Consider the following 13,010-nt stretch of genomic DNA (forward strand, 5'->3'; position numbering starts at 1 on the left):
TCTCGTTGCCCAGCCTGGAGTGCAATGCGCAGTCTTGGCTCACCACAACTTTCGCCTCCCAGATTCAAGTGATTCTCCTGCCTCAGCTTCCCAAGTAGTTGGGATTACAGGCATGTGCCACCATGCCCAGCTAATTTTTGTGTTTTTAGTAGAGACGGGGTTTCACCACGTTGACCAGGCTGGTCTTGAACTTCTGACCTCAGGGATCCACCTGCTTCGACCTCCCAAAGTGCTGGAATTACAGGTGTGAGCTACCGCACCTGGACTCTTTTGATTTTTATACATTGCATTTATTCAGTATTGTTTTCCTCTGTAGGAGAGAGACTTTTTCTTCTTCAGTTTTGGAAAACATGAATTTCTTTCTGACTGCATAATTGATCCCTTGTTCTTAAAATCCCTTTATTTATTCCCTAGACTAATGTTTCTATTTGGATAGTTCCCTATTTTCTGGATTGCTTTTAGTGATGGTATTTGAAAGCTTAATGGTTTTGAGTCTTTGAAATACACAGTAATATGTGGATTACTTATAAAGCCTATTATTGGTAAGGTGAAGCCATTTTATTTTTATATGATATGTGATAATACTTTTTACATTAGTTTTACACGTTTTAGTTTACAAAGCACTTTCTCATTTTTCTCTCAGTTGATCCCTGAAACAACTTTTGAGATGAACAGGGCAGGTATATATCTTGACAGAAGAGGAAGCTGAAAGGTTAAATGGCTTTTTCTAATCCCATAACAAGTAAGGGATCTACCTGGGATTTGAACCCAAGCCTTCTGATGTTTACTTTGGGTTTCTTTCCATAGAACACATGTCATTCCTGTGAGAAAGTCTTGGTCAGGGAAATTGGTATTTAATGAATGATTTTAAAAATTATTTTTCCAGAAACTAGACTCTTATAGAAAAGTTGGCAGTACAAGTAAAGATATTAAAACACACACACACACACACACACACACACACACACACACACACACACACACACACACGAGTTTAAACCACGGTATTGACCTGATGCCTCGTCACCCTTGACTATTTCAATGTGCTTTTCCTGCAAACAAGGTTATTCTCCCTTCTCATGCAATGCAAACATTAAAATCAGCAAGTTAATGTCAATTTGTTACTACGTCTAATCCTAACACTGCATTCAGGTTTCACTAGTGGTCCCAATAACATCCTTTACAGCAAAAGAATCACACATTGCATTTAGTTGTCACGTCTGTTTAGTTTCCTTTAGTCTGGAAGAGATTTTCAGCCTTTCCTTGATTTTCATGACCTTGACACTTTTGAAGATTAAGGCCACATATTTTCTAGAAGTTCCTTCCACTTGGTTTTGTCTGATGTTTCCTCAGGTGTAGCATCTCCGACAGGAATGTCACAGCAGTAATGCTGTGCCCTGCTCTTTGCAGTCCAGCAGTTTCTTCCATTACTAATGGTGATCACTTTGATTTGACTAGGTTTTTGCCAGACTTCGACATTGAAAGTTACTCTCTTCTCCCTTGTATTCAGTATTTTGAGGGGAGGTTCTTTGAAACTGTGTAAATATCTCATTTATCATTAAACTTTCAATTTATTCCCTTATTTATATCCACGTGAACTCATGGTTTCCTGTTTTATTTGATGGGTTCAAATCTCTTAATATCCTTATTGATTTGGATGCTCAGATTGCCCCAGATTTGGCCAGTGGAAAGAAAGCCCTTTCAGGCTTGCTCCCATGTCCCTTCAATGTATCCCCATCATTCTTTAAGCACTTCTTTGCTTCCTGGCACAGAAAAATGTTCCAAGTTCATCTAGCACTTTCCCTGTCCAAATGCTGGAATCAGCTATTTCTCCAAGGAGCCCTGGTTCCTTTTAGAGGAGAATTGTATTTAGAAGCCAAGGCCTGGGAGTTAAGTGTGCTCATTGCTGTTGGGATGTTGCTGTTCCCAGTAGACAGAGCTAGGAAATACATGTGCATGTGAAAAGTCAGGTTACATTTACACTTTATTTTTCTATCAGGTTATATATATGCCTCATCACCCGTGACTGTATATATGTATGTTAAAAACCTTGAGCGTACACTATCTTGAATTCAAATCCAAATTTGTAGAAGCCATGTTAGTTTTCTGTTAACTTCAACTGTAAGAAACCAGCCTTTCCCATGTCCTTCAAATAGCCTTGGGTTCAGATTAGGCATGTGGCCCCTTCACCCCCACCCCACGTGCATGCCATGCTCGCCTCCTCCTTCTCCTTGCTTTCTTGGCATTGCAAGGCCTTGCTGCTAGTTCTCCACCTCTCCCACCCTACTGCCCTGCTTAGACTCTGATTCCCCCTCATTGTGGGCAGCCTCCTCATGCCTGCTTGGGCACTGGTCTCCACTCTTGGGGGCCCTAATGCTTAGACATGCTCCTCACCCTCTGCAGCTCTGACACCCTGTGTTGGGCTACCTTCACATGGATACCCCCTCATTCTGCCTGTGCTTCAACACCCCAGGCCTGGCTGTCCTTTGCGTGAATACCCTTCCACCCCGCTCAGGTTCTGACTTCCCATGCCATGTTGTTCCCTGAGTAGATGCCTTCCTCATCCAGTTGGATGGTATATCTTATGCCAGGCCATCCCTCAGCACAGACATTGCCCTTTCATAGGGATGCCTTCCTTGCCCTGCCCAGACTCTGACATCTCACACTAGGCTCCTACCAGCATGAACATCTACCTCACTTTGCCTGCCTAATAGGTTTAGGACTAAGTTATTCAGAAAGGGAAGTTTTTACATTTTTTGAAGGTCAAAAATGTTTATTGATAATGAGATAGATATTGCCTTTGCAAATGCCATTAATGGTTAAAGCCTAGATTTTACACTGCAGCCCAGCATATGAGATAATTTATTAACACTGGGTTGTACTGTACCTTGCTGAGGGGTGTTCAGGCTTTGTCTCTCTGCTTGGAATGCAGCTAACCCTGCTCCAGTTACCTTGCTTATACTTAGAAGCTTAATAATCTTCCTGTAGGGATATATGGAAGATAAACTTTTGTGACTCTTTTCATAGCAGTATCTGCGTATCTTCATTAATCTGATCCTAAGAACGTTATTAGAAATGAAGAGTGTAGTCTTGAAATGACTTGCTTGTGTAATTACACAACTAAGTTAATTTTCCGCCTTGTTTGTGTAATTATACAACTAAGTTAATTCTCTAATACGTCTCAACAATGACTGCATTCTCCTATGGAAGTGTTAACTTGTTATGGGTTAGAAAGCACCCTTTGATATAATGTTTTCAGCCTGGAAAAAAAGGCTTGAATTTCAGAGTTCAGTGAAACAAATGGAGACTTGTTGGAAATTTTAACACTACCTTTTTGCTTGTTTGTCTAACTTAAAGGAATCAGTGTTTATTAGGTGATGTTCACTAGTGTGTTCTGAAGTCTATACAGTTTCTTTTGACCATGTTGTCACTTTTAAGACAGTTCAACTGGTATGAATTTTGAAACACTATACCTCAGCCCCTTCAGCAAGTAAGTTTGTAACTAAGGAAACACTGTGCTGAAGCTGGTTTGAAGTTTTGGAGGCTGTGAAATGAGTAAGGGGTCCTAATAACTGTTTTGTTTCAGGTCTGTAGCTCTAAATTACCCTTTAAAAGACTAGGGCCTACCATTGTGGCATGGTTACCATATGCAGCACAGATTCATTTTATGAGGAGTTAGTGTTAGATTTTTCTCCTAATCTCATATATTGTAATTGAAGAAAAGTAGATCCTTATTAAAAGCTGATGATCCATCAGTGTGATCAATAGCATGATGCCTTAAAAAAACAAAACAAAAGAAAAAAACGCCATTAATCTTTGCTGCTGCCCAAATATTGTCAAAGCCTTTGTCTATTTCATGGCTTCAAGCTGAGGGTACTCAATCAGTTTGAGAACGTGGTCCTGGCTGGGTGTGATGGCTCACACCTATAATCCCAGAACTTTGGGAGGCTGAGGCGGGCAGATCACTTGAGGCTAAGAGTTCAAGACCAGCCTAGGCAACATGGTGAAATCCCGTCTCTCCTAAAATTGCAAAAATCCCAGACATGGTGGTGGATGCCATGCTCAGCTACTCAGGAGGCTGAGGCAGGATAATCACTTGAACTTGAGAGGTGGAGGTTGCAGTGAGCTGAGATTGTGCTACTGCACTCCAGCCTGGGCGACAGAGTGAGACTCCATCTTAAAATAAAAAACAAACAAAGCATGAGCACTGAGCATGGCCCTTCTGGTGAATCACTGAGAACTGTGTTCAGCAGTGAGATCTTGAATAGAAATGCTCTGTTGGTTTACTGTCCGCCTTCATTCTCCCAGAGTCAAAAACCGAGCAGACCTCCCTTCTTTCAAAATGTTTTAGCTGTTTGTATTTGTCATTTTTCTGTATTTAAGAGCTGAGACTGTTGTCAGCAGGTGTGACTTATTGAGACCTTTAACTCCAAAGGAAAACATCTTTACAGAGTAATAGGTGTAAGCAATGTGTATTCTGTAAATTACCTCTTGTCAAAGAAAGAGAAGTGATTAGTGGGAGCTGGTAACATGTCAGACGTTGGAGGAAAACTCATTCATGAAACATTTATTGTGCCAGGTGACAGACTAGGGTTAGGAGAAGACACAGTTGGTATCCTCAAGAAGCTGCCAGTCTAGTGGGGAAGAAAATATTATATTTTATCTGAGACACACCAGTGGTTCTCAATCTTGGCTGTACTTTGGAATATGTTTAGGAGTTAAAAAATATCCGTGCCTGGAGATTCTGATTTAATTGGTCTGCTATATAGACTGGGCAGGATTTTTAAAAGCCCCCCAGGTAATTGTAGTTGTACCAGGGTTGAATATCATGAGAACCTGGAGAGTTGGAAGCACAGGGCACAAGGTGCCTTAGGAGCATAGGGGTGGGCACTTAACCCAGTCTAGGTTGTAGGAGAGAGAGAGAGAGAGAGAGAGAGAGAGAGAGTGTGTTGTGAGGGTGTGTGTGTGTGTGTGTGTGTGTGTGTTTCAGGGGAAGGTGGGAGGGTTGTTGAACAATAATATTTGTTAGGAGGAAGTGCCTGAGCTGAGGCTTGATGAATGAGTTTATCAAGTAGAAAAGGCTGGAAAGACTGTTCTTGGCGAAAGAGCAATTGAATAATGTAGAATAATAAAGTGGTCATTGTCTTTGGAGTTAGTTCCATGCTGATTCTGCTGCTTGGTCACTTTGTCTTTGGCTAATTTATCCTCTGTGAGCTTCAGTGTCCTCATCTCTAAACTGGGAGTAATATTACCTGCAGGGCTATTGAAAACCAACTGAGGTAATACATGTGAAGTGCTTAGGATCATGCCTGGCACCTAGGAAACAGTAAGTGGTGTTAGCCATATGGAAATGGTACAATTGTTGTAGAATTAGGGCATGCATACGTGGCTTGCTTAGAGAGCTACAAGTAGTTCTGTATGGCTGGATTGTAGGGCGCAAGACTGCAGAAGATGGGAGGTGGGAGGCAAAAAAAAAAAATGCTTGGCAGGTAGGCAGGGTTAGAAGTCTACAGGAGAATGAGGCAATTAATAATGGGATATCATGGCAGGACCGGGACATTTCCATGGTAATATCTTAAGATGTATCATGAAGTGTTCTGGGAAAACTTGGGTCCATATTGGAAAATTGGCTCTGAATGTGGCATTCTCAGCATCATTACATGTACCAAATTAGCAGTGAGTATTAATAGGACAGAAATAGGATTTTCGGTTCCTTTAGCCAAGAAGTTGAAAACATTAAGCATCTTGAAGAGTAATGGAGGGATAAGCAATCTCAAGGTGGTCCCAGAGAGCCTCTGGAAATTGTTATAGTGTTGTTTACAGGCTTAATGAAAATACTAAGTAAGGGTTGCTTGGCTATTTGCATTTAGACAAGGCACTTTTTATTTTTATTTTATTTGCAGAGAAATAGAGAATGCTTTTATCTGAGTTGGCTTCCCTGGCCCTTAAAATACCTTATGTATATTTGTTGGTGTGTTACATAACTTGTCACAACATTAGTCACCACTTCTTCCATAAGGCAACATGGAAATGATCATGGATAAGCATGACCATAACTTACAATTATAGACCAATTTGTTTTTAGCATTCTAGTCAGCTTTTTTTTCTTTTTTTTGAGACTGTCATAATCATCCTTGGCTCCATGTAACAGAACAGAACTCTGCCAGTTGTTTGAACTAAGTAAGAATCTAAGGTGGCTTTATTGTGACTCATTAGAGTGAGGCAGTAACTATGGATAGTGGTAGAAGAAAGGAATAACTTTCCTTGTTTCTACAAATGCCTTTTTTCTTTGAAATTATCTTTTATTGCAAAAGCACTATTGAAATAATGGATTATTGTGGTATCCCCTACGTTTATGATGTATATTCTAAATTATTTGGAAGAATTTCCCCTTAACTGGTAGTTCTTAAAGTATGGTCATGGGGCCAGCAGCATCAGGATGACTTGGAGACTAGTTAGAAATACTAATTCTTGGGTCCTACCTGAGACACTCTGGGGATGGGAATAGAAATCTTTTAGTTAAGCCCTCCGGGTGATTATAGTACATGGTGAAGTTTGAGAATCTTGGAACTGGATGATCACACCCATCATTTATTGAAATCTTTTAGACCTCAGGCAGGCAACTCTTTTCTTTATTCCTTCTACCCAACATTTAGGTGGCACTGGCTGTGTGCCAGTCACCAGGGAAACACTCCTTGACATGATAGACAAGATCCCTGCTCTTTAGCAGCTTACATTTAGAGAAAGGAAACTGACTGTAAACCAAAATTGTGACAGGTATAATGTGGAGAATTAAAATTAGGTGATAGAGTGTGTGTTGGGGAAGGCCTTCCTGAGGAGGTCACTTATAAGCTGAGCTTCGAATGCCAAGAAGGGCCACCTGTATGAAGGTCAATATAAAGGACTTTAAGGTGGGACTTTGGTGTGTTTGAGGAGCAGGAAGAAGGTCATTGTGGAGTTCATTGGGCGAGGGGAGAGAGGTATGAGATGAAGTTGGATAGGTGGCAGAGGCCAGGTCATGTAGGACCTTGTAGATGCTGCTAAGGACTGCCACCCTGTTTTATTGTTGTTGTTGTTTGCATGTTTGTTTAAATTGTGGCAAAATTCACATAAGACTCCCATCTTAACCACGGTTCAAGTGTACAGTTCAGTGGTATTAAGTACATTCATATTGTGGGGCAACCATTACCAGTGTCCAGCTCCAGGACTACAACTTTGACTTGATTTTCAATGATGTGGGGAGCTTTTAGGAGATTTGAGCAAAGAAGTGACATAACCAGAACTTCAGAATAAAAGGATTACTGGCTGTCAAATTTGAGATCTGACTCTAGAGGGACAAGGAAGAAAGTGGGGAGACCTGTCAGGAGGGTGTTACAGTAATCAAGGTGCTATGATGGTGATCTATTGAGAATGGTTGTATTTGGGGGTGCTGAGAAGCATTGAGATTCTGATATGTTTTAATGGTAGAATCAGTAGAATTTGCTGACTGGTTGACTGTGGCATATGAAACAGGGGAGTCAATTATGACATTAAGTTTTGTTAGTTTCAGCAACTAGTAGAGTTCCGGAGATGCAGGTCTGAGGGAGAAAAATATGGTACATTAAATTAAAAATGCTTCTTAGATGTTCAAAGAGGTTTTTTTTTTTTTTTTTTTTTTTTTTTTTTTTTAAGGGTTTTTTTTTTTTTTTTTTTTTTTTTTTTGAGGTTTTTTTTTTTTTTTTTTTTTTTTTTTAATGAGACAGAGTTTTGCTATATTGCTCAGGCTGGTTTCAAACTCCTGGCCTCAAACAGTCCTCCTGTATCAGCCTCTCCAGAGCTGGGCATCCCCCACCATGCCTGGCAAAGTGGGGATGTTGAGTAGGCAGCTGGATAAGGGAGTCCGGAGTCAGGGAAAAAGTAGTCAGGTTGGAGACATGACTTTGGGGCTTGTCTGCATGGTAATGAAAGCCTGGAGACTGAATGAGCTCATCTAAGTCTTGAGTGGAGACAGAGGCAGTAGGAGAGCTGACCTGAGAAGGAATTAGCAGAGAAGTAGCCAGTGAGGTAGAAAGAGGACCAACAGAGAGCAGCATCCTGGAAGGCAAGGGAAGAAAGTCTTTCAAGGAGGAGGGCAAATGGATCAACTATCAAATGCTCCTGAGAGGCTAAGTAAGATGAGCACTGGGAATTGAGCATTTAAATACATTTTAGTAATGGAGAGGTCTGTAGTTACTTTGACCAGGTTGTTTCAGTGATGTGGTGGGTTCAGAATCTTGTTTGGAGTGTGATCGAGAAAGGAAGGAGCAGCAATGAGTATATATACCATTAGGCCGTTTTTCACTGAGGTAGCAGGGCTGTACAAAACACCCTGTGTCACAGGGTAATGTGTTGCCATCCCTGTGTCTTAAAGTTTGTATATAACACCTTTGCATGCTTATTTTATTTCAATTTTTAAAATGCATAAAAATACATTTAAAATGGAAACGAGTAAAAATGTGGGAAACTCTAAAGAACCTCCATGAAGTCCTAGGGTCCTGAAGAACACACTTTACTGTTATATTAATCCAAAGGAATGAAATTCTGAGATGAAATTCAGCCAGTTGTAAACTAGGCTTAAGAAAGACATTTTGAGGTTTCAGGAAGAATCTTTCTGATGCTCTCACATTATACTGCCTATTACTCATGAAAGATGACCTTAGAACTTCCCTTTCTTTCATCAGATTGTTCTACCTTGAGATCTTTTGAATGCAAGGGATGTTTGTATACAGTATTTTCCACAAATATTTGGTGCCAAAGATGCCAAGGTCATTTCGTACCCTATTGGAGGGAAAAAAGAGCATAACCATTTTTAAGGTCCTCTTGAAACTTCAGTTTCCTTTTTTTTTTTTTTTTAAAGTAAGATACTCTGATTTAATGTCTGATTTTAAAAATAACTCTGTTTGACAAGGTGTATTTAAATACCTTGGATTTTAGAGCAGCCAGCTCTTTGCTATAGGCACTTGAAAGCAAAAGCCCCTATTTCTCTTCAGGGAAGAAATGATAGTCCTTCACCCCCAAAATAAGTAGTTCCCTGATTCACAAAACACACATTTTTCTTTCCCCTCCTAAGGAAGTAGAGAGAGTATTACCATTTTTTTTTTTTATTGAAAGATGCCATTATTTATAATATAAACCATTATTTAAGGTATTAGAAAAAAATGCTGCCTCTTAGAATTGTAAAATGCTATTGGTCGTAAGAGATGTGAAAATGTGCGGGAAAAATTCATCCTAGAATTAAGTCAAACAGGATTTGAGGATAGGAGGTGTGAGTTCTGGTCCTGGCCATGTTTCTAGGCAAGTCACGTAGACTTCCTTTGCCTGAGGTTGCTCATTTGTATGATTAGAGTAATGCCTGACACACTTATTTCGCAGGATTATGACGACAGTGAAATGAGAGAACTGAGATTGCTATTTTGAAAAGTAGATGCCACTGGGCATATTAAAAGTATTTATTTGATGTAAATAACTCCTTAGACATGATTAGGCAACTCAGAAAGTTTCTTACCTCATCCTTGTTGTCAGATTTAAAATAGGATTAAATTATATATATTGAAAGTATAACATTTTCTTCTGCTAAATGATTTTTATTTCATCTGGAAACATCTTTTTACGGTAGTTTTGAAATAAAAGAGAAAATATAAAAATAATATGACCACAGTACTCTTATTATCTGGAATTAACCATTAACATTCTGTTCTGTGGTCTTTTAAAAATTTATGAACTATTGACTAGGCGTGGTGGCTCACGCCTATAATTCCAGCAGTTTGGGAGGCTGAGGCAGCTATGTCACTTGAGGTCAGGAGTTTGAGACCAGCCTGGCCAACATGGTGAAACCCTGTCTCTGCTAAAATACGAAAAATTAGCTGGGCATGGTGGTGTGTGTGTGCCTATAATCGAAGCTGCTTATGAGGCTGAGGCAGGAGAATTGCTTGAACCCGGGAGGCAGCCTCCCAGGTTCAAGCAATGAGATTGTGCCATTGATTCCAGCCTGGACAACAGATTGAGACTCTGTCTCTAAATAAATAAATAAATAAACAAATTAACTTATAAACTATTACGAAATAAAGTAAAAGAGTATAATAATGAAAATGCATATACTTAACCATTGCCAATACGGGTGAAGGCCCATTGGAATCCTGAAGATCGTGAACTTCCCAAGGTTATATAACTATGTGAAAACAGTATCTTACATTTAGATTGGCATCTTGTCTTCACAGTAGTTTTGTGAGGTACACTGTGCCTCTTGTTTAAGTCTTTAAAACCTGTAAATACACAGGTGAGTTTTGTCATATTCGTGTTTTATCCTGGAATATACTGAGGAAAGGGCTACTTTGTGCTGGCGTTGCCTTGGTCTGAGTTTCCTCAAATTTCTACCTTTGGGTTTGGTGATCCAGCTCTGGAAATTGGAAATATGACATCTGTAAAACCATAGTAATGGCTAGCTTATTATGTGCCAGACATCATGCCTAGACAAGAGAGAGAGAGAGAGAGTGTGTGTGTGTGTGTGTGTGTGTGTGTAATTTTATTTTATTATTTATTTTTGAGACAGTGTCTCACTCTGTTACCCAGGCTGGAGTGCAGTGGTGTGATCTTAGCTCACTGTAACCTCCACCTCCCAGGCTCAAGTGATCCTCCCACCTCAGTCTCCCAAGTAGTTTGCATCACAGGTGTGCACCACCATGCCTGCCTAATTTTTGCATTTTTTGTAGAGACAGGGTTTTTGTTACGTTGCCCAGGCTGGTCTCGAACTCCTGGCCTCAAGTGATCCTCCCATCTTGGCCTCCCAAAGTTCTGGGATTACAGGCATAGAGCCACTGCACCTGACCTGTATACTTACATATATATATTATAAGCTTTACAGTAATTCTTATGGTTAGGTGTTTTCATTTTGTAGTTTAGGAAGGCATGAGCTCAGAGAAATAGATTAGCTTCTCCAAAGTTCCACGGCCATTAAGCTGTGCGCTAATGATTTTAATGAAGATCTGTTTAATACCACAGCCCACATGTTCTATACCATGCTGCCTCGATCCTTGTCAGTAATCATGATCTGTTTCTTTTGTAGGCAGAATCCAGAGACCACATTTGAAGTATATGTTGAAGTGGCCTATCCCAGGACAGGTGGCACTCTTTCAGGTACTTTGCATGTTTGATTATGATATGGTGTGTTACTTATTGTCTGACATAGCCATGCACATGAGATAATATGTGAATATGAGTAAACTGTTGTCTTTAAGTATAAGTGCCTTTTTCCTTTTATGCAAGCCCACATTATCCTAGGAAGAATGGAGGAGGAGAACACAGTGAATAGTTTGAATTAAGAGTTCAAGTATAATAGGCTTGAAGTATGGCCTTATTCATTGTAATTATTGGGTCTTGGTGTGCATCTTTCACAAGTGCCTGGAAGTCAACTATTTAGTGTGAAATATTGTCACCTTGCTAACGAGCAAGGCTTCACCTCTCGTCTACCATTCTAATGGTAGAATTAGGTTATAGGATACAAAATAATACAAAGAAAATTCTCTGCCACTAATCTAGAAGGAGATGCTTGGACTTAATTTAATAAATTTAATGCCTGCTGGCAAAGAAGGTTGGAAATTAGTTGAAGGAAACACCTCCACTGGCTTTAGCTTTTTGGCTAATTTGGATATGTATTCCTTGACAAGAGGGTCCTAGGTAAGACCAGGGTGTCTTGTGCAGGCAGCATGTATCACTTCTTGACCTAAAATCTTTCTTGGTTAATGAGAAAAATGATCTAGTGTTCTTTTTCTTGGTGCCTAAGAGAGTGATACATTTTGCCAAAGGTATGTTAAGGACTCTTGGTCCTCACACGAAAACACCTGCATGTATTATTATTATTTGGTGTGTAAAGACGATGAATTTTCTTGGATTAGAAACTTGAGTTATCAGCATTCCAGTGGTAGGCTCTCAATTGGCTTCATAACCTTGAGCATATTGTCTTTTATTTTAATTAGATTGTAATAATTATAAACATAGCTACCGTTCATTGGATACCTGTTGTTGTTATTCCATATACTGGCCATATGTCAGTCATTATAATGCAACCTTTAAAGGTAGTTGGGTGGCATCCTCATGAGAAAGTAGAATCCCAGGTAGGTGAAGTAACTTACCAAAATCATATAGCTACAGTGCAGTAGCCAGGATTTTTGTCTTAAGTCCTCTTTGCTCTGCTAAGTTGACTCCTTGAGGGTGGTGACCATACTGTACCGATCTCTCCATGTCACCTGCAAGGATTTTGCACAATGCCACCGGTAGTTGATGAAAATGAGTGAGTTTTCCTTTATAGCAAACGTTAATAACTGTGCTCTGCCTTTTGGATTATCGAATGAAGGCTAAGAAACACATTACAAATTTATTATTGTCCTGGAAGTAGAACTGTATCATCTTTGTTAAGGTATGCCTCTTATTGTACGTGGAGACCATTGGGTTTCAAATGGAATTCTCAGTTCCCTGGTTTGGATATGGAGGAGCACTTCATAGGCTGACTTTACAGCGTTACCATTTGACAGTGGCTGTGATTTGACAGATAAACTTAAGGGCAAAGCATTTTCTTGTTTCTACAGTTGCTAACGTTTTCCCCTTTCAGTGCTCTAGGATTTTGTTTCCAAAGTTAAAATTAATTTTTTAATATGAATAAAATCTGAAAGGTACAAATGAGACGGAAAAATTAACAAAGTGAATAGCCTTTATACTACTTCCTATTTCAGCCATCTAATTCCTCTCTCCATAGACAATGCCTTTCTTTATTTTTACAGTTTTTGAACTTTTATATATTTATTTTTTTGAAATGGAGTTTCATTCTTGTCACCCAGGCTGGAGTGCAATGATGTGATCTTGGCTCACTGCAGCCTCTGCCTCCTGGGTCATGTGATTGTCCTGCCTCCTCCGCCTCCCAAGTAACTGGGATTACAGGCCCCCACCTCCACGCCCAGCTAATATATATATTTTTAGTAGAGACGGGGTTTTACCAGATT

The 13,010-nt window shown here is 39.8% G+C and overlaps 1 protein-coding gene across 5 annotated transcripts in view; it reads left to right on the forward strand.

The window, feature by feature from the left end:
• Nucleotides 1–13,010, forward strand: part of DENND1A (DENN domain containing 1A) — a 545,115-nt gene that overhangs the window by 39,111 nt on the left and 492,994 nt on the right. For 4 of the 5 annotated variants that reach the window (XM_037745641.1, XM_017548402.2, XM_017548407.2 and 1 more), the window contains exon 2: nucleotides 11,081–11,151. In XM_037745641.1, coding sequence (XP_037601569.1) covers nucleotides 11,110–11,151 — 42 coding nt within the window. In that variant the 5' untranslated portion in view covers nucleotides 11,081–11,109. Of the gene's footprint in view, nucleotides 1–11,006; nucleotides 11,152–13,010 lie in introns of those variants that run through there. The other variant, XM_037745642.1, reaches the window with a different exon arrangement.

This window comes from Cebus imitator, unplaced genomic scaffold, assembly GCF_001604975.1.
Source record: "Cebus imitator isolate Cc_AM_T3 unplaced genomic scaffold, Cebus_imitator-1.0 Scaffold206, whole genome shotgun sequence".
Taxonomy (NCBI): Eukaryota; Metazoa; Chordata; class Mammalia; order Primates; family Cebidae; genus Cebus; species Cebus imitator.